General features: G+C 48.0%; 1 protein-coding gene across 3 annotated transcripts in view; it reads left to right on the top strand.

Annotated features, from left to right (window-relative positions):
• Positions 1 to 13,684: 13,684 nt before the first annotated feature.
• GABBR1 (gamma-aminobutyric acid type B receptor subunit 1) overlaps positions 13,685 to 18,617 on the top strand; it is a 27,943-nt gene continuing 23,010 nt past the window's right edge. For 2 of the 3 annotated variants that reach the window (XM_028479153.2, XM_028479154.2), the window contains exons 1-5: positions 13,685 to 13,758; positions 14,200 to 14,290; positions 14,971 to 15,174; positions 15,943 to 16,128; positions 17,528 to 17,548. In XM_028479153.2, coding sequence (XP_028334954.1) covers positions 14,200 to 14,290; positions 14,971 to 15,174; positions 15,943 to 16,128; positions 17,528 to 17,548 — 502 coding nt within the window. In that variant the 5' untranslated portion in view covers positions 13,685 to 13,758. The remainder of the gene's footprint in view (positions 13,759 to 14,199; positions 14,291 to 14,970; positions 15,175 to 15,942; positions 16,129 to 17,527; positions 17,549 to 18,617) is intronic. The other variant, XM_024122088.3, reaches the window with a different exon arrangement.

The raw sequence follows: 18,617 nt of genomic DNA on the forward strand, positions 1-18,617 counted from the left end.
CCGGTGGAGTTGCCATTTACAATAATCTGGGTATAGGAACATCTGGGTTTTGCTGGGCATGGTGCATGGTGTGGACGTGTCTAACAACCCCGTGTTGTTGGTCAGGCTGGTCATTTCCTTCAGCACTTAAAAGTTACTTTAATTTTGTGTGGCGTATGTTATATGATCTTGCACATATTCTTGGGTTGTTTCTTACACTCCTCAGTAATTTCCATTTGATCTACACCTCTCACCAGGTCTGATAACAGGCCATGTACACAGTCATGTATGCGAAGTGACATACTATAAATATGTTAATGTGTATATTAACACACTATCCGTATGTGAAATAGTAAGCACTCAATACATGGGAGCTTACCTAGATGTTACCCAATAGCAGTACTGCGTAAGCTTTTCCAGAGAATGTGTAAAATATATATCATGGGGCTTCCCTGGTGGCGCAGTGGTTGGGAGTCCGCCTGACGATGCAGGGGACACGGGTTCGTGCCCCGGTCCGGGAAGATCCCACATGCCGCGGAGCGGCTGGGCCGGTGAGCCATGGCCGCTGAGCCTGCGCGTCCGGAGCCTGTGCTCCGCAACGGGAGAGGCCACAGCAGTGAGAGGCCCGCGTACCGGAAAAAAAAAAAAAAAAAAAAAAAAAAAAATATATATATATATATATATATATATATATCATGCCCTGTTCTGCTTCTTGTGGTGTTTACTTAATAATGCATAATTCCACATTAATACATAATATAGCCCTCTTGAACTTTTGAAAATGGGTTCTTATTTATTTGTTTATTTGGTTGTTCATCTGCTTCTGTTTCCAAATCCAAAAGGTATAAAACGACATACTTTGAAAATCGCCCAGCCATCCGGAGCCAACTTTTTTTCTCTGAATCCTTCCACATACGTGCCACTAGAGGGAGCCCCACAAGAAAGTTCCTGCATGTGAGAACTAATCTACCCTCCCTCCCTTTTTAACATAAATGGTTAACAACAATTTATCTTGGAGACAATCTATATTAGTACCTAAAGAACATCCTTGTTATTTTACACAGCTACATAATATTTTATGGCATGAATGTATCATACTTATTTAACTAGTTTCCCAGGACATTTAGATTGTTTCAATTTTTTAAATATCCATTTTACTAGGTTAAATAAAAATGTATTCAATTAATTTAAATTAATAAATATTTAACAGAAACGATGTGCGTCAAGCTTTATATTAGGCTCTGATTGTAAAAGTTTCAGCAGGATGAAGAAAAAAGAATTTTTTTTTGGCCGCCCTGTGCTGCAGCTTGTGGGATCTTAGCTTCCTGAACCCCGGCCCACTGCAGTGGAAGCCCAGAGTCCATACCGCTGGAAAGCCAGGGAATTCCCAAGAAGGTTCTTGCTTTCTTTGTGGTTTCACTCTTGACCTGTCATGGTGGCTTTGTTTTTGTTTTCGCTATTTAATATCACATTCCTTCAGGTACTGGGATACTTAGGGGGGTGAATGCAGGCGTTCCCATGTGCCTGGGGTCCTGCCTCTCAACTTGGCAAGACAGGTGTATATGTCTGACCCCACCTCTCCCCTGTGCCCAGGCTGTTGCTGGGAGAGGGCAGCACAGAGAGTGGCAATGGTCCCTGGAGGGAGTTGAAGGCAACTAAAAACCAGTCCTGGGGAGGCTGAGAAGTGAGATCACGCTTGAACCTCGCCTCCAAGCCCTCAGCACATGTTCTATTACCCCATCACACTTCACTTACAAAACACAAATTGAAAGAAAGTTATTAAGAATTTCAAGATAGTGACACAGAGCACCATGGCCCCAACATAGTGTCCCTTCCTAAGCATGGGCCCTGTGTGACTGCCCTGGTCAAATGCCCATGAAGTTCACTGCCTTCTACACAGGTGAAGTTGTTGGTTCAAAGTGCATGTGCAATTGCAGTTTTAATAAATGTTGAGAAATTACCCAGCACAAAGTTGTATACTTTGTACAGGTGGACACACTATACCTCTCAGCTTTCTCCTCTGTAAAAGGGGGATACTGACATTCACCTCATTAGGGCTGTGAACAGAATTACATGAATGACCCATGGGAACTGTGAATGGTGCACAGTAAACATTCTGTAAGTGCCATTATTAGCTCTCACTTGCAGTGATTTTTCTTCTGGAACTCCCTCTAGTGGTATAAATCTCAGGAGGAAATTGATATTTTCTTTTCCACTTTTGTGGCCTTATTTTCATAGTATATGTGTGTTTAAACTGGTCTGCAAATTCCATGGAGACTCAATGACCGATAGACTGTAAAATGTCTAATTTATATCTGTTTAGCCCAGTGTTTCAAGGGTCTGCAGGAAAAATGAGAACACTGATCTAAATCAAGATGATGCGGGTACCCAGCAAGTGAGTTCTTGTACCCAAAGGGTTACATTTTATCTATTAACATTTTCCCCCATTTTGGTGTCTTTTTTGTTATTATTCTGAAAAATTTTCATTTTTCAAAAAGAAAAGCATTCAGCTTGTTATAAATCAGGTGAGTCAAACACTTAAGCTTACTTACCCACGCCCCCCAATAAACGGGAATGAATTTGTGCTGATTTTGAGCAAAATGTTATGAGTTGTCCTATGGAAGAGGCATTAAACTGTTCTGCAGGTCCTCGTGGGGTATAACAATTAGGTGCAAGTCCTCGAAGGTAGATTTCAGTTCAATACAAAGGAGAATCTTCTCTCCATCAGAATCCCCATCCCTGGACATCCAGCCAACATAGAATGGGAAGTTAGGCTAGGTAACTCTAAGGTTTTTCCCTAGCTATAAGACCCTACGAGAATATACATGTTCCTTTCTCGTCTTTTTTTCCCGGTCCTCCTGCCTCCTTTCCATCTGCCCGACGCCTTCACTCTTCGCCAACATTCCCTAAGGATCTTGCAGGGGAAGGCCCAGGAGGCGCTCCCAGTCTGCCTCGCAACAGCTGACTTACTCGACTTCCCGCCGAGAATTGGTTGCCAGGAGCCCTTGGGGGCGGAGAATAAGGCGGTGACTACACATATTCAGGCAAAAGCGAGGCGCTTGCAGACCTTGCAGTGACCTCCAGTTCCAAAGGGCAAAGCTTTACTTGCCCTTTCACTTCAGACCCACCGCCCTTGGTTATCTGCCTTCCTCTCCTGTCCGCTTCGTTCCTCTGCTTTTGTCCAGCCTGGATTATGGAGGCCTAAAATGTTGCGGGGCGAATAGCTCAGGAGAGGGAAGACCCAGGTGGCCATTTTGGCATCTGGCCCAGTTCCTGAGAGCACCCACCAGTGATGGCCCTTCAGTCACTACAAGATTGCTCCGATAGAAGGAAAACGCAGCGGTGGCCATTTTGGATCTGGGCGACTGTCATTTTGGCCATCATCTTAAAGCCTGGCAACTACAGCACCCCACGGCCCCCCAGCAGAGAAAACTATATGGAGAGAGAATTCTGTAGTATGGAAATCTTACAGCTCTTTCAGGACTCCTTATATCCCTATTCCAGAATATGGCGGACCCTGCGTCTCCATATATATATGGATATATATAATATATGGATATTTATAATATATATATATATAAATATAAACCTTGATGCTCAGATGCAAATTTCAGCTCCGTGCAGCTGACTGATAAACATGTCAGACTCCAGTTTACTGTCCTGTGGGACGACTTGTTACCTTGGAAAGTAAAGAAACGTCCATGTCTTTAACTGTAAAATGGGGATTATGGGGTTGATGTGAGGATTGAATAAAAGGTACGCAAAGTACTTAGGTCTGTGTCTGGCTCTCAAAAACCGTAATAACACTTTTTGTGCAGGGCCTGGGTATAGAAAGTCAGGCCATGAGGGCAGGACTTTATCTTGTTTTCCCTGTATCCTCCTTGGCTAGAAGAGCGAGGGATGCATAATAGAATAAGTTTGTGGAAAGAATGAATGGCAAACTGGAATCTTCACCTTCTGATCTCCAGCCTTTGTATTCTCCTCGCTTTGTAGTCTCCTCCCTTTCAGGCTGTGGGTTCCCCCTTCAGGCACCTTCTTGCGTTGTAATCCCTCTAGGTCAATATTTACACTCTTACTTGATCTAGATCACACCAACTTTTTAACTCAGAGGTTAGTTTTTTTTTTTTTTTGGTTGCCCTGGGTCTTAGTTGAGACATGCAGGCTCCTTAGTTCTGGCATGCGAACTCTTAGTTGTGGCGTGCGTGTAGGATCTAGTTCCCTGACCAGGGATTGAACCCCGGCCCCCTGCACTGGGAGCGCGGAATCTTAACCACTGTGCCACCAGGGAAGTCCCCAGAGGTTAGTATTTTTGACTTTTGACCTTGAAGCCTGGATTAAGGGCTTTGTGTGATGAGGAACTTCAGGTGTCTGCTAGCCTGGAGGGAGCCATTTTGAGGGGTAGGGATGACCAATGATAAACGATTTTGGTTGATTTTCAGGGGCCGAAGGTGGTTTAGCCAGAGCCAGCATCTCCTCTCCCTTCCCCCTCACCTTTCCGTTCTCTTAATGTTATTCCACACGGCCACTTCCACCACCGCTTCCAAGACTCTCACAGGACCCAAGTCTTCCTCTCTGTGTCATCTTCCCTGCTGCTCCAGGAAAGGAAGACATTAGTTTTACCCACCAGCAGCAATCCCATTTCTGTGTATATTTCAGGGGATGTTGAGGCTCCTGGAGCCACAGCACCCAGCTGCTCAAGAATCCTTCAAGTGCCAGATGAGAAAACCGATGTCCAGATATTCTAATCAATCAAGTTGACTCAGACTTAGTCTTTCTTGTTGAATGAGCTTTAGGAGAGCCATTTTGACCAACTGGAGCAATTTGATTCCCATTTACCCTTGGTTCTCAGCAGCATTCCGAATGGTTGGTGTTGCCAAGTCATCTGATAAAGGAGGCATGTTAGGTATAGTTTTATCTCAGAAAAAAATGTTATAGAGGAGGAAACAAAACTATTATGTTAATATATTTGACTGTAGGATTTTTAATACACTTCCTGAAACCGTTGATTCAGGTACTGACTTACTAACAAACCACAGAAGTTCAACCAGCTCAGTTAGTCTGGTGATGCTATTCCCTCAAAGAAGGACAAGGATTTTGAAAGGAGATGGTAAACTATAAAGGGGACTGGGGCCTTAAAATTAGTGAGAGTGGAGTTGAATGTGGAGACATGTGTGTCTGGGGGCGGGGGGGAATAGTCCTGGGTACCGTGGTTTTGTGTTGGGTATGGCTATACATACTTCTGGTGTGGCCTTGAGATATTATGGTGATGGCTATTAGCCCAGCACAGCCTTCCGGCCTAACTGGGGTTAATCAGGCCTACACACTATTGTATTCAAATCAAGGCTAGGAAACTGCCAGATTGAGGCATTTCCTTTTTATTTCATACACTGTTTGATATAGTTTCACAGTGAGCATATGGCCTTTATAATAATGATTTTTTTAAAAAGTTACAAAACAAACAAACCTGGAAAGTCTCCTTAGTTGGGAAAAATACTGTTTCTGGAGGGAATCTAAGGTTGCCTTGTAACTAGTGCCATCTAGTGGTCAGGTTAAGTTATTGCTCTGAGGTTGGACACAAAGCAAGCGCTGGGAAGACACTGGGTGGAGTTCAGTCGGGATCTGCCCCAGTGAGAGTACTTAGTGGACAACATACCACAGTCGTTTGGCAAAGTTGTACAGAGCTTATACTTACTGAAATATGAATGCATCAATGAACTCACATTTACTCAGGAGTTAGAATCGAGAAAAATGGTTGTAGGTGCTCAGCCCATGCTAGTCGTGCTTCTATTTGGAGCCATTTCATCCTCCTTCCTGACCACCATCCTGCTCTTCCCACTTTAACCTCCAGTTTACTTTGTGCTCTTCCATCATGGGCCGCTAGAGTTAGAAGTTACATTGTTACCCTCAATCCCTTTAGTAACATGTTGGTAAGAGGCTAGCAAATTCAGGGATACTTGCTTGGTACATTCCTGCTATTTAAAAAGTTTCCCACGGTCTTCCCTGGTGGCGCAGTGGTTGAGAGTCCGCCTGCCGATGGAGGGGACACGGGTTCGTGCCCCGGTTCGGGAGGATCCCACATGCCGCGAAGCGGCTGGGCCCGTGGGCCACGGCCGCTGAGCCTGCGCGTCCGGAGCCTGTGCTCCGCAACGGGAGAGGCCACAACAGTGAGAGGCCCACGTACCACAAAAAAAAAAAAAAAAAAAAAAAAGTTCCCCACAATAGCTTCAGTTGGGTTGGATTTAGGGAGGGAGACTTCAAAGGGCATTGGTTCTAGGATTTAGGACAGTAGGAAGATGAAAGAAGACACCCTGTCTTGCCTGCTGGCTATTTGACAGCAACCAGGGACAAGAGAGTCACCTGTTCTTCTCCTAAGGTCTACTGGGTCTTGGTCTCCCTCTTCTTATTTGTCCCCTTCTTCTGTCCTACTTGTAATTATCAAGACAGAATGAAAGTTTGCTCCAGATACAGTTGGAAATTCTCCACCTTTGTCCCTATTTCACAGCAGGACCTTGGAATAAGACCAAGAAGGCTGATCTTTGGAAGGGCACTTCCTTAAGAGCGGCAGGAAGGACAGCAGGACCATCTTCCTGGTAGCATCTTGCTGTACTAGTATAGTGGTCTGACTTGGGCAACCATTAGAGCTGCCATGTGGGTGTAAACTTGTGCATGCACCAGAAATTATACCCATAATGCCATTAGAGGACTTGTGAGTGGTGGGAGATGAGCAGAGGTCCTGCCAGGCCTAATGCCGGTGAGGGAGCTTCAGTCTGCTAACTGTAAGGGCTACTGGGCAGTAAGGGAAGGGTACTGGGCATCCCAGCTTTGTGGACAGCAAAACAACAGCACCTGCAAATAAGGCAAGTAAGTAGAGATATTGCTAAAAAGGGAACATACAGAAAAACACTGGAGAAGTCTTCTTGGAGAGGGACCCTGCCTGTGTCCCCGCCAAGCTCCCTGCTCTGTGGCAGGGTGAATCTACTCCTAACAGAAATCTTACCCACATAATGATTGCCCCGTTGGTTTTATCCACAGTAGCAATGCTGATATGCAGGTAACTCTCAGGGAGACAGACCCCTAGGTGCCTTGGGGATGCTTCCCACAGCTGGTCATCAGGATAAGCAGGGTCTTTAAAGTCAGATAAATGTTCACATCTTGGCTTATTATGTGTGAGGCATTGGGCAAATTATTAAATTTATTTGCGTTTCGTTTTCCCCATTTACAAAATGGAAATAAAGATATCTATGTCAGAGAACGTTACAAGGAGCAAGTGCGACAATCCAAGTAAAGTGCACAACCCCAAACTGTTTATAATAAATGCTATTATGACCCTGTAACTCACAGAGTGGAAAGACCTAAGTGCATGGAGGGTGTGTCACCATAATGGCCTGTGGAATAAAGTACCCATTTCACCAATAACTAGAAGGTCTTTGACAAACAACAAAGACCACCAAGAGGGTAATAGGCTTGGAAAATGGTGGGATAATTCTGTACAGTGGAGTGAATACTGATCTTTGAGTCAGAAGATGTTTTTATTGATTGATCTTTTATCAAACTTCTAACCAAATATCAGGCACTGTGCAGCTCTTGTAGGAGGGAAAAAATGGGCACCATAATCAGTGTCCCTGCCCTCATGGAGCTTAAGATCTGGTCAGGAAGGCAGATGTTAAGTAAACGATTCCACAATTAAGTTAATTACCAATGAGATAAGTGCTTTGAATGATGAATACAGTGGGCCAAGAGAGCACCTAGCAGGGTGGGGTGGGGGTTTAGGTTAGTCTGAGGAATTCAGGGAAGGCTTTCTTAAGGAGGTGATATTTAAACTGTTAATGAAGTGAAGATGGTATGGGGTGGGAAGATGGAGGAGGAAGAGGGCATCTCCAGGCAGAGGAGCCTGGTGTCTTCTGAGTTGAAAGTACTGTATTTGAGCAGCTTAAAAAATGTAATCAGGCCAGCATGGCTGGAGCACCGTGAGTGAGGAGGGAGGACCTGAGACCTGGGTTTTTTGCCCAGCTCTGCTACTTATTGGCTGTGTGACCTTGGGCAGGTCATTTAAACTTTCTGAGCAGCAGTTTTCTCATGTGACAAATGGAGATATTACCACACTGAAGCAGTTGAAAGGATTAAGAGAGATGTGAGTTCTTTGTAAATTATGCACCAATAAGGTATTATCTTTCTGTGCTGATCTAAGTGCAATGAATACTGAAAGCATCTGAAGGTGTGGATGAGTCATGTTGGATTTTGGAGTTTCAGAGTGATGGCTTGGAAGAATAAGGAAGAGTTAAAACTCAGCAGGTGCTTGTTTACTCTAGGTTGCTAAAAGCAGAGCTTGCTTCACAGCTGTTCTAGGTATTGCCCTCTGCTAGGATTTGAATGGTACATATGGTTCCCTGGACCAGGGCAGGACCCACCTGCCCCACTGTAATAGGGTCATGGTTTCCATATAATGCCTTTAGGGAGATCCTCAATGGTGTTTTTATGGTATTTCCATAAATAGAATTTCTAGTCTGTATGTACACACACACGTATAACTGAATCACTGGAAACTAACACAACATTGTAAATCAACTATACTTCAATAAAAATTTTAAAAATAGTAAAAAGACATTTCTAGTCTGTTGCCTCAGATGTGTTCATTTGACTCCTAAAAACATCTATTTGTAAAAATTTTCTTATGTTTATACAATCGGTTCCACACATGCTTTTCTGTAATTCCAAAGTCCACAACATTCTGAAAACCAAAAATTTTGTTTCTAACTCATTTGGGTGGCAAAACCTGGCCTGACTTGCATCCATTTTGTGGCAAAGCCAGAGGTGACGCTATTTATAGTCTTTGTTTACTCAACCTAATGTTAATAGTCATGCATTTTACTGCAGAAACATAATTGTGTTTATTATGGGCTTGAGACCTGCATATACATATCAAATAATAAGAGTTTCCAACATTGTGTAGTTACTAATAGAAAAATCTGGGTGATGTGTCTTTTTACTGAGTATTATTTGGCTAGTGTGCTAGCATGTTTAGCATACGTGAGAATCATTATAGGGTACATGAATTGGACATATCAGAAGAGACAAATCTGTTGCAGCAAAATGAACAAACAAAAACACCACCAACCAATTTCATACATGCATTAAGATGCATGTACTTTTCGAAATGGTATGAATAATTATGTACAGGTACTCATACCTGGTATATACTTAATTTTATATATTTAATTAAACATAATACTTGTTTATTTTAAAATCCTTAAAAATCCAATTGTCTCATAGTTCCAGGAGTAGAAATACACACTAAATTTGTTTGCGAGAATGGAATATTTTCCAAATCTGTTAACCTGACCTCATATACCCTTTAGAAGAGGGACAAACTTACCATTTTCCTTTTTTGTTGCTTAGGTTGACGGAGCATTTCATTACGTTGTGTTCATTCATTATTATAGAAGGGCTTATTTATGGAGAAATTATTTGCAGAGGTAACTCATGGTGTCAACTTTGTAATCTGGTTATTGGCCCTGAGATCCTGTGAGACAATGCTCCCCACGACCCCAGAGCACATTGTGGGTAGGGGAGGTAAGCGCTCCACCAGGCATTCACAGTGTGGCTTTTTTATTTTATTGAAGTTTTGTGAATTCCAGACTGGGTTCCTCTGTGTATGCCTGAGTGAAGTCCAGCATGTAAACAACTTCATGTTTGAATTTTAAATCTTCAGCCCATACATGTTCTAAACAGCAAGAGCTGTGTACGACAGAAAACCCCCCCTGAAGGTAAGTAAGTCTTTCATCCTAATGTAAGAGGGCACGAATATCCTCCCTTCACACAGTCACCACTGCTGGTTTAGATGGGAAGACAGAACTGAAATGCAGTCTGACCTTTGATAAAGAATGCCTTGAGGTGGGACTTGGGTGAGAGAAGTGCCTTGAGACTAAGACTCTGAATGCCTTGGAAAGAATTTGGAAATGGAGTAAAAGACTTGAATTCAAATATTGGCTCTGTTGATTTTGGAGCTGGATGTCCTTTGATTTGCTTCTTAATTTTTCTAAATCAATCACAGTTTACTTGGCTCCAAAATTAAAGCACTAACATATACTCTGCATGGTTGTGAGAGAATTAACTTAGATACCATCCCCTCACCCCGAAAGCACCTAGCATCTAGCAGATCATCAATAAATTAAGCTACTTTGGTTAGTATGTTTTCAGAGCTTACAAGGTGTTAAGTTCTGGGCTCTTTGCTCTCAGGGTTGGGCAGAAGAAGACAGGAAAGGAAGTAGAAAATGGGAAATAAAATGAACAAGGAGATTGGTCATTCTCAGGTAATTCAAGTGGGAACATCACCATCTCTATGAAAAACTGCCAAAAACTGAGAAAAGAGGTGGTTTCTCCAAAGGCACAAAGAATACAGGAGTGATGGCAGAAGGATGGAATCAGGTCCAGGGACTCTTCCAGAGGAGAGGACTTCTGTGCCTGGTGTGGAAGGAGGAAGTGGATTGGCTGTGGGGAGGGTGGGGTTAGGGTACTCAAGCTGTGATTGGGGAAGGACCTCAATAAACGTCCCTGAGGAATATGGACCGGGAAGCTGGGAAACTACAACGGAAGATAAAAAGTGTGAAAGGAGGAAGTTGCAGCTACTGGTGGAAAAAGGTGAGTGGTTTGTAGAGTGAATGTAATTGGAGCCTCTCTCCACACCCTCAAATGCCTCTGCCCACTGAATAACAGACATTGGCTAGACTGTTTCAATGTGCTTTGGAAGGTTAAAAGAAAACAAAACCCAGCTTTAAAAAGAGAAAGGATTATAAAGGTAACCCTTGTAAAACATTTGAACAAAAATTGAACAAATATGACCAAAAAAGGTTACCTAATAATTCATGGCCCCAGAGGTAATCACTGCTAACATTTTGATGTATTTTCTTTCAGCTTTTAAACACATATTGTATCACAGTTGTACACATTTTGTATTCTGCTTTCTTTTTCCAAACTCTCAAGTTTTCCCATGTAAATGTCATTAGATACTCTTTTGAACATGTTTTTGTAACTATTCCTTTGAACAGACAACATTCTAATTTATTGAATCAATAAGCACTGTGTGATTTGGACATTAAAGTTGTTTCCTTTCCTGGTAGCATCAGCAGTGTGGTGATTAATATTACCAAGATAATATTCAAGTTCATAGAATCATAGACTCCTCTTTTCCAGGGGGAGATTCCATCCTTCCATCCTCCTCAATTCAGCATAGTAAAGGACTCAGGACTTCATGGAAGCCAGAGACAAGTTTCCAGAATGAACGACAAGGGAATTCCTTGGCACTCTCACCATCTAGGGCCCTGGGTTCAATTCCTGGTCAGGGAACAACGATCCCACAAGTCTTGCGTGTGGCAAAAAACAAAACAAAACAAACAAACAAACAAAAACCAAAACAAAAAAACCCAAAAACTAGGTGAGGAATTTGTGGGCTCCTGAGAGAATGCCTACTCAGATACTCCCCTACAGAAAGGCCCTGCTGGGACGGGGAAGGGTGTCCTCTGGGCACTCAGCCTTGCCAGGACCATGAAAGAGCACAGAGACCAGACAGCTGACCTAGACCATAGACAGGGCACAGAGACAGGAAACTCTTCTTTCTAAAGCAGTCTGGGAAAATTCTCATCCATATGATGTTTTTTTCTGCTGCCAATAACTTGACAGCCACATTTTTTATTCTGCCCTGCTGAAAGAACGGCAGGTCACTCAGAGGAGGGGTTGCTATCATTTTGAGTGTTTGGAAATCCTGCCCCACTCTCTTCTGCCCATTTTCTAGATCCGTGGTTCTCAGCCATTCCCTAGGGAACAGTTTGAAGATTCGTGGGCTTTCTTTTTGTAATTACAGTGATGAGGGGGGAACTGTGGGCCCTTATGGGTAGGGTAGGGGAATGTACTCTTCAAAGCATAGCCTGAACAATGAAGAACTGTCCCTCCTCCAGATTCTTAAATGTCCCCTAGGACATTCATGTAGGTGAAAACTTGTGTTTAATTATCGGAGCCTAGGATTTAATACAATTTTAAAAGTGGTTTTAATATACAATGAACTTTCTAGGAATGCAATTACGGTTCTGCGTGAATTCAGGGAAGACTGGCTTTGCTACCAAGAGTTGTTCAACATTTCGTTAAGTCACCTCATTGATGGCGACGTGCTGGAGGTAGTTGAGTCACCAACTCAGCACCTGTATCATCCTGCATTTGTAGCAGTTCCAGTCCCATAATTCTATGGATAAGTGCAAGCATCTGCCTACTTCATCATGACTTCAATACTCGTTAAAATACTGTTTATGTTCTTTTACTACAAATTACTTTTTTTCTTATGTCACAGACAGGGAAGCATGTTGATTTTTTTTAAAGTTCTATGTGTAGGTAGGTTATTTCCTCTACGAGCTTCAATGCAGCACAGTAAAGGAGTCATGACAAAATGTTTCAAGGGTTGAAGGTTGAGAACCTCAGTTCTAATCAGTCTCACAGCATTTGGCTTTTCCCCACCTCCTTCCCAGGACAAGCCAGAAAGAAGCTCTTTGTTTTACCCCATCCTCCAGGAGGAGCCCTCTCTCCCCTCTGGCAGCCCAAGCTCATTCCCATGAACAATATACACACGTGAGCGCGTGCGCGCGCGCACACACACACACACACACACACACACACACAGGCGCACACCTTCCACCACCAGACAACAGCCTGGAGCCTCCGGAACTGTCAAAAGGCCTGCACTTCCTCCACTGTCTCTAGAACTCCTAGTTCTTCCTTAGTCAAGAAATACTGATTGCTAGGCCCTGCTGGAGTAGAGATAATGCTGGCTTCTGCCCACTTGGAGGCTCTTTATTTCCTGGTCTTTTTCTTTCTTTCTTTCTTTTTTTCCCCTCCTACTTCAATTTCTCTCCTTGATGCTACCCTCCCCATCTTTTGCTTCCAATCCTCTCTCCGCGTTCCCTCCCCGAAGCAGGCGAGTAGCATTGCTGCTGGACCCACGGAGCCGCTCTGGTCTCCAGCTCTGTCTTCTCCACCCAACTCCTGTCGCGCTGAGGTGGCTCCCGGCCTTCACCCCCTCCCCTCCCCGCCCATCCCCTGTCTGACCCTGGCTTCTCCTTTCTCTCCCACCCGTCTCGTTCTCTTCCTGGCCCTCGGCCTCTGCCTCTCTCGTCTCACCCCGAACCAGGGCTGCCTTCTCTTTGTGCAGCCGTCTTTCTCCACCTGCATCCCAGATTCCCTGTCTCAGCGCCATCTCCTCGACCGTTGGCTCGGGCACCCTCGCCCCCACCTCAGCTTCCAGTGGTCTAGCCTGCGGGTCCCCGCGCGTGTGTGCTTGTGCACCGGCGTCCCTCTCCCCTACCTCGGAGCCCCGCTCCCCTGCCGCCCGCCCCCCGGCGCTGTGGGCGGTCCAGGGCGGGGCCGGGATCCGGGCGGCTCCCGGGGCTCGGGTTGTGGGAGGTGCCCTCTCCCCGGTCTCCCCCCGCCCTGTCTCCTCCCGCACCCTCCTTCTTCCCTCCGCCCGGGAGCTTTCCCCGGTCCCCGGCGCCGCCTCCTTCCCTCCCGGCTCCCCGCTCCCGCGGCCGCCGCCGCCCCGGGGAAGGAGAGACGGGGGTGGGGTTTGGGGGAGGTGAGAGAGGAGGGAGAGACCCTGGCCGGCGAGGAGCCCGGATTCGCGGGGAGGAGGGTCGGGAGGAGGGGGAAGGTGGAAGAGAGAGGAGGGGGGAGCGGGGAGGAGCGGCGGGGCCTGGGGCCTTGAGGCCCGGGAGAGCCGGGGAGCTGGGCCGGCGCGCCGAGGTAAGAGCCCGGGCCCGGGGGAGGCAGTGCTTGGAGAGGGGCGCGCGGGGAGGGCCGAGCCGGGGGTCGGGGGGCCGCGGGAGAAGAGGAGCGGCGGGGAAGGAACCGGGAGCGGCGAGGCGGCCGATCCGGGGAGCGTGGGGAAGCCGGGCTCCGGCGAGCCGCGGGGGCCGGGGGAGAGGAGGTGGTGAGAGGTGGAGTCCCGGGAGGGTGGGGGGGGCCGAGGGAGGCAGGAGGAGGGTGGGGACAGGCTCTCTCTCCTCCTTTCCCCCCACCCCGCGCCGGGCTCCGCCCCCGCCTCCTCCACGGGGCGCTTTTCGGGTCCCCGGGCTGAGCCGGGTCGGAGCCCGGGAGGCGGCCGGAGGGAGGCCGGGCCGCCTCCCGGGTCCGGGCCGGCGCCGGCGGGGCTCGGTCCGGTCCTCACGGCCGCCTCTCACTCAGATGCTGCTGCTGCTGCTGCTGCCGCTGGCGCCACTCTTCCTCCGCCCCCCGGGCGCGGGCGGGGCGCAGACCCCCAACGCCACCTCGGAAGGTGCACCCTTCTCCGGCGACCTCGGGCACCCCTCCACTCCACTCCCCCTTTCCTCGCATCCCCTCTACTATCCCGTCAGCCCTACGTAGCATCCCGGCCTGGCAGCCCCGTCTGCTCGGCCCCACTTTACTACTCCTGACCTCTTTTCCATCACCCCGGATTATTACCCAGCACCCGTTTCTCCGGCCCCCGGTTACCACACTAGGGCCCCTTTCTGTGACCCCGCGTTATTCCCTCAACCCCGCCCCTCTTTCTGGGCCCCCCCATTGCTACCTCAGTTCCGCCTTTTCCTTGGTCCCACCTTGCTGCCCAGGTGGCCTTGTAAGACCGCCCCCCGCCCATGCTAATTCAACTCAGATTCTCCTTTAGCCTTTCTTACCAAACTCACTCGCATAGCATACCCTTTCACGATTTCTTAGCTACTTTTCTCCATTACCCCAACCAGCACCCTTCCCTTCCCACTTGTGAGCTCCTTGACCCTGGCTCATTCCGCTGTGCCCTTCAGCCCAGGGTCTGTACCCCTCCCCACTCTCACCCTCTCGCACCTCATCCCATCCCCTTTGTCCTCCACCTGCCCGTTGACCACGCCCTACCCTCCCCTGCCCCCCGCTGCTGACTCTGCCTTTTCCTTTTTCCCCACCATCCGTCTCTTTCCGCCTGCCTCTGGACTCACCCCTCAGGTTGCCAGATCATACACCCGCCCTGGGAAGGGGGCATCAGGTACAGGGGCCTGACTCGGGACCAGGTGAAGGCTATCAACTTCCTGCCCGTGGACTATGAGATTGAGTATGTGTGCCGGGGGGAGCGCGAGGTCGTGGGGCCCAAGGTCCGCAAGTGCCTGGCCAACGGCTCCTGGACAGATATGGACACACCCAGCCGCTGTGGTGAGTAGCCTCTCAAATCCCCTCTCCTCTTCAAGCCAATTCTTCTTCCTGTCTCAAACTTAGCATCATTGCTTTCAAGTCAGCACTTTAAATCCAGTGTAACTAAATTCACAAGTACATTTATTGAACAACTACTATGAAAGAGGGGCTTTGCTGTGTGCAGTTGCAGGCAGCAAAGTTAGCAGCCTGCACATTTCATTTCATCCTCCCTTCATTAGGCCACTGCCCATTTGAGAAAATAACTTGGTTATTCATCTTGTGAGTTAGTCTCTTTGAGGATTATTAGTGGCAGATTATGCAAAAACATTCTAAAATGATTTCATCACATTTTTGAATACTTGTCTCCAACGGAGAGACCATATACCTCCAAACTAAAACCCAGTTTAACATGAGTATAAGCCAACGATAATAAGGCAAATCTGATTGTGCATCTAAAGTTACATACATCCACACATTTCAAAGCCAAAGAACCGCCCACTGTAGCTGACTTTGAAGAGGTCCCATTTTATGTGCTTATAGCTCCATCTTGGGTTCCTAGGATGGAAATGCTTTTTCTTTTTCTTTTCTTTTTTTCTTTCCTTTTGGAATGTGTGGATGCTTACAGGGTTAAGGGAGGAGTGGCAGCTAGAGAAGCGAATCCTTTTAACACTTGATTTCCTGCAGAGTAGGATGCTTGTGGACCCAAACTCAAATCTGAGCCCCCTCCCTGCTCCCTAAGGGGAAGGAGTCTTCTCCAACTCGCCTGTCTCTATTTTCCTGTCTCCACAGTCCGAATCTGCTCCAAGTCTTATTTGACCCTGGAAAATGGGAAGGTTTTCCTGACGGGTGGGGACCTCCCAGCTCTGGACGGAGCCCGGGTGGATTTCCGGTGTGACTCCGACTTCCATCTGGTGGGCAGCTCCCGGAGCATCTGTAGTCAGGGCCAGTGGAGCACCCCCAAGCCCCACTGCCAGGGTGAGGGGAACAGCTGCCTGCATGCAGCAGATGAGGACGCTTGTCAGAGGATGGGAGTGGGGTGGGAATGGATGGTGGGGAAAAATAGGGTGCTATACAAAATGGGGGGCATGGGGGAGGCAGACGTGAATGCTTAACACTTTCCTCCATCCACCTGCCTCAGACTTCCTGCTGCAGTCCCCCGTGTCCACTTTATCTATGCTGGGGGCTTCCTTCCTTTACCTTTCTCTTTTTTAATATCTTCCCCATGCTCCCAATCCTTGGGTCTCACATTTTCTCCTTTCCTGTGACTCTCTCCCTCCATCACCCTTCTTAAGGTTTAACTACTCCAATTTTCCTCAGCCTCAGTTCCTTTCTTGAAACTTAGAACTTTCTATGCATAACCTTCTTCTAGAATTGTTCCCTCTCCCTTCATTATATACCTGAATTATTGTAAAGACTCAGCAATAAATCATATATCATATTTAGAAAAATCGATAAGATTGAAAAGACTAGCCGGGGCGGAAAATTATCAGGGTAAAAATTTAAAAGACTTAAAAGTGGGGGCAGAATTGTCAGAGTATTAAGGACAACCCAGGGATGGGGTGGGAAGAGGACAGTCCTTTTCTATACTTCCTGGACAACCTCCATCATTCCCCAAGGGAATCTATCTTGTGTCCACCCTCCCCTTTTTTTCCATCTAGTTCTGCAAACTTCCCCCTTTCCTGGGCACCCAGATTCTCCCTCTGCAGTCTTCTCTTCTGGGATGCAGGCATACTTCATGCTTCCTCTACCTTTGTAGACCCTCTACCTTTCAAGATCCTTGGACCTGGCTTTCCTCACTTAATTATTCTGCTTGCAGTTTACCATTCCATTCTGGAAAGTGGGACTCCCAGCCAGGGGTGGATTTGCTATGAAGCTAATGAAGTTTAAGCTCCAGGGTTCCTCACTTACACAGGCCTCTTCTTGTGCTCGAATAATGTAGAAGGTTCTAATAATGTGTTCACACGGTCATAGGTTTTTGTAAAAATTGCAAAAGTAAGATATTTTAACAGCAATAGTTTCAAATCAATTGCATTTGTAATTTTTTTCTCTTAAAGAGAGACCCCCAAATTTTATAATATTTAGGCTCCACAAAACCAGGATCTGCCCATGTTTTAGCTGTTGGCACTCCTGTCTCAAATTCTGCTGTCCTATGAGAAATAAAAGAAGAAAACCAACAAGTCCTGACCCACAGCCCCACCTTGCTCTTATCGCCAGGCACCCTCCCCTCAGAAACGCAGGCTTCTGCTCCCCCCGCCCCCCCCCCCCCCCCCGTCTTCTTCGGCATGGACAGGTGTGGGAGGGGGCTGGGGATCAGGCCTGGGAAGCTGGGCACCACTGGTAACTCTTCTCTGATCCCCGTCTTTCCTGCTGCCAGTGAATCGAACGCCACACTCAGGTGAGATCAGAAACCCTCGTCGCGTGCACTGTAATCCCCTTACGCTTCACTCTTCACCCTCCACCCCCAGGGATTCTGCCCCTAGGTTATGAGTCCTCATCCTTCCCTTTCCTCCCCCACCTTCCCCCACCCACCCCAGTACGCGGCTGGCCCTTTCTTTCCCTACCTGTTTCCAGCCTCCAGTCCCGGTTTTCTGCGAGGCTGCGGGCCCTCCCATCTCCCCGCTTGGCTGCACGCCCCTCGGCTCCGCCTCCTCCCAGACTCCGCTTCTGCCAAATGGCGGAGCCCCAGCAGGGGGCGGCAGAGTGCTGGGAGACCCGGAGCTTCCACCTCGTCCTCCCCTGTGGGGTTCCTTCCGACCTTCTCTGGAACCTTTCCTTGCCTGCCCCCTTCCTAGGATTTCACCTGCTGACTCCATCAGCCTGGCCCACCCATCTCACCCACTGCCAGGCCTCACTCTCCCTCCTTCAGCTCCTGCCCACATCCTTTCCTTCCCTACGCCTTTCCCCTTCTCTCTTATCTCAGTTCCTTCTCCCACCACCCTTTCTCAGCCTCTGTCCACCGAGCCCCGTGTTCCCTTCCTCTACCCCCGTCACCTCCCCCTGTACCCCAGCCCTCCCTCTTCCCCACCCAGCTCTCCCTCTCTCTCCAAAACCTTTCCCATCGCCCTCTCCCTCACCACCCTCAGCCCTTCACCCCATCTAGTCACACCCCCATTAAGACGCGTAGGCGCCAGCCCCTTTCCTCTCGCGTCCCGCGTCCTCCCCTTCCTTCTCCATCGCTGCTCCCCGTGGCTTCAGCCTCCCGCGGCTCCCTCCGCCCACCCCGCCCTCCCGGCACGCCCCTTCGCCTCGTTCCTCCTCCACTAATGTTCCCTTAGGTGGGATCCTTCCCTTCCTCGTCCATCTCTTTCACCCTAGGGGTCGCATCCTCCCCTCCTCTCACACTGTGGTTCCCACAGCGGCGCTCGCCTCCATCCCCGCCCGCTTCCTCCCTCCCTAACCCTGCCCCCCCCCCCCCCCCCGCCGCCCGCCCCCCGCCCCCCCTGGCGCCCGCGCCCCCCCCCCCC

Source organism: Physeter macrocephalus, chromosome 18 (genome assembly GCF_002837175.3).
Source record: "Physeter macrocephalus isolate SW-GA chromosome 18, ASM283717v5, whole genome shotgun sequence".
NCBI lineage: Eukaryota > Metazoa > Chordata > Mammalia > Artiodactyla > Physeteridae > Physeter > Physeter macrocephalus.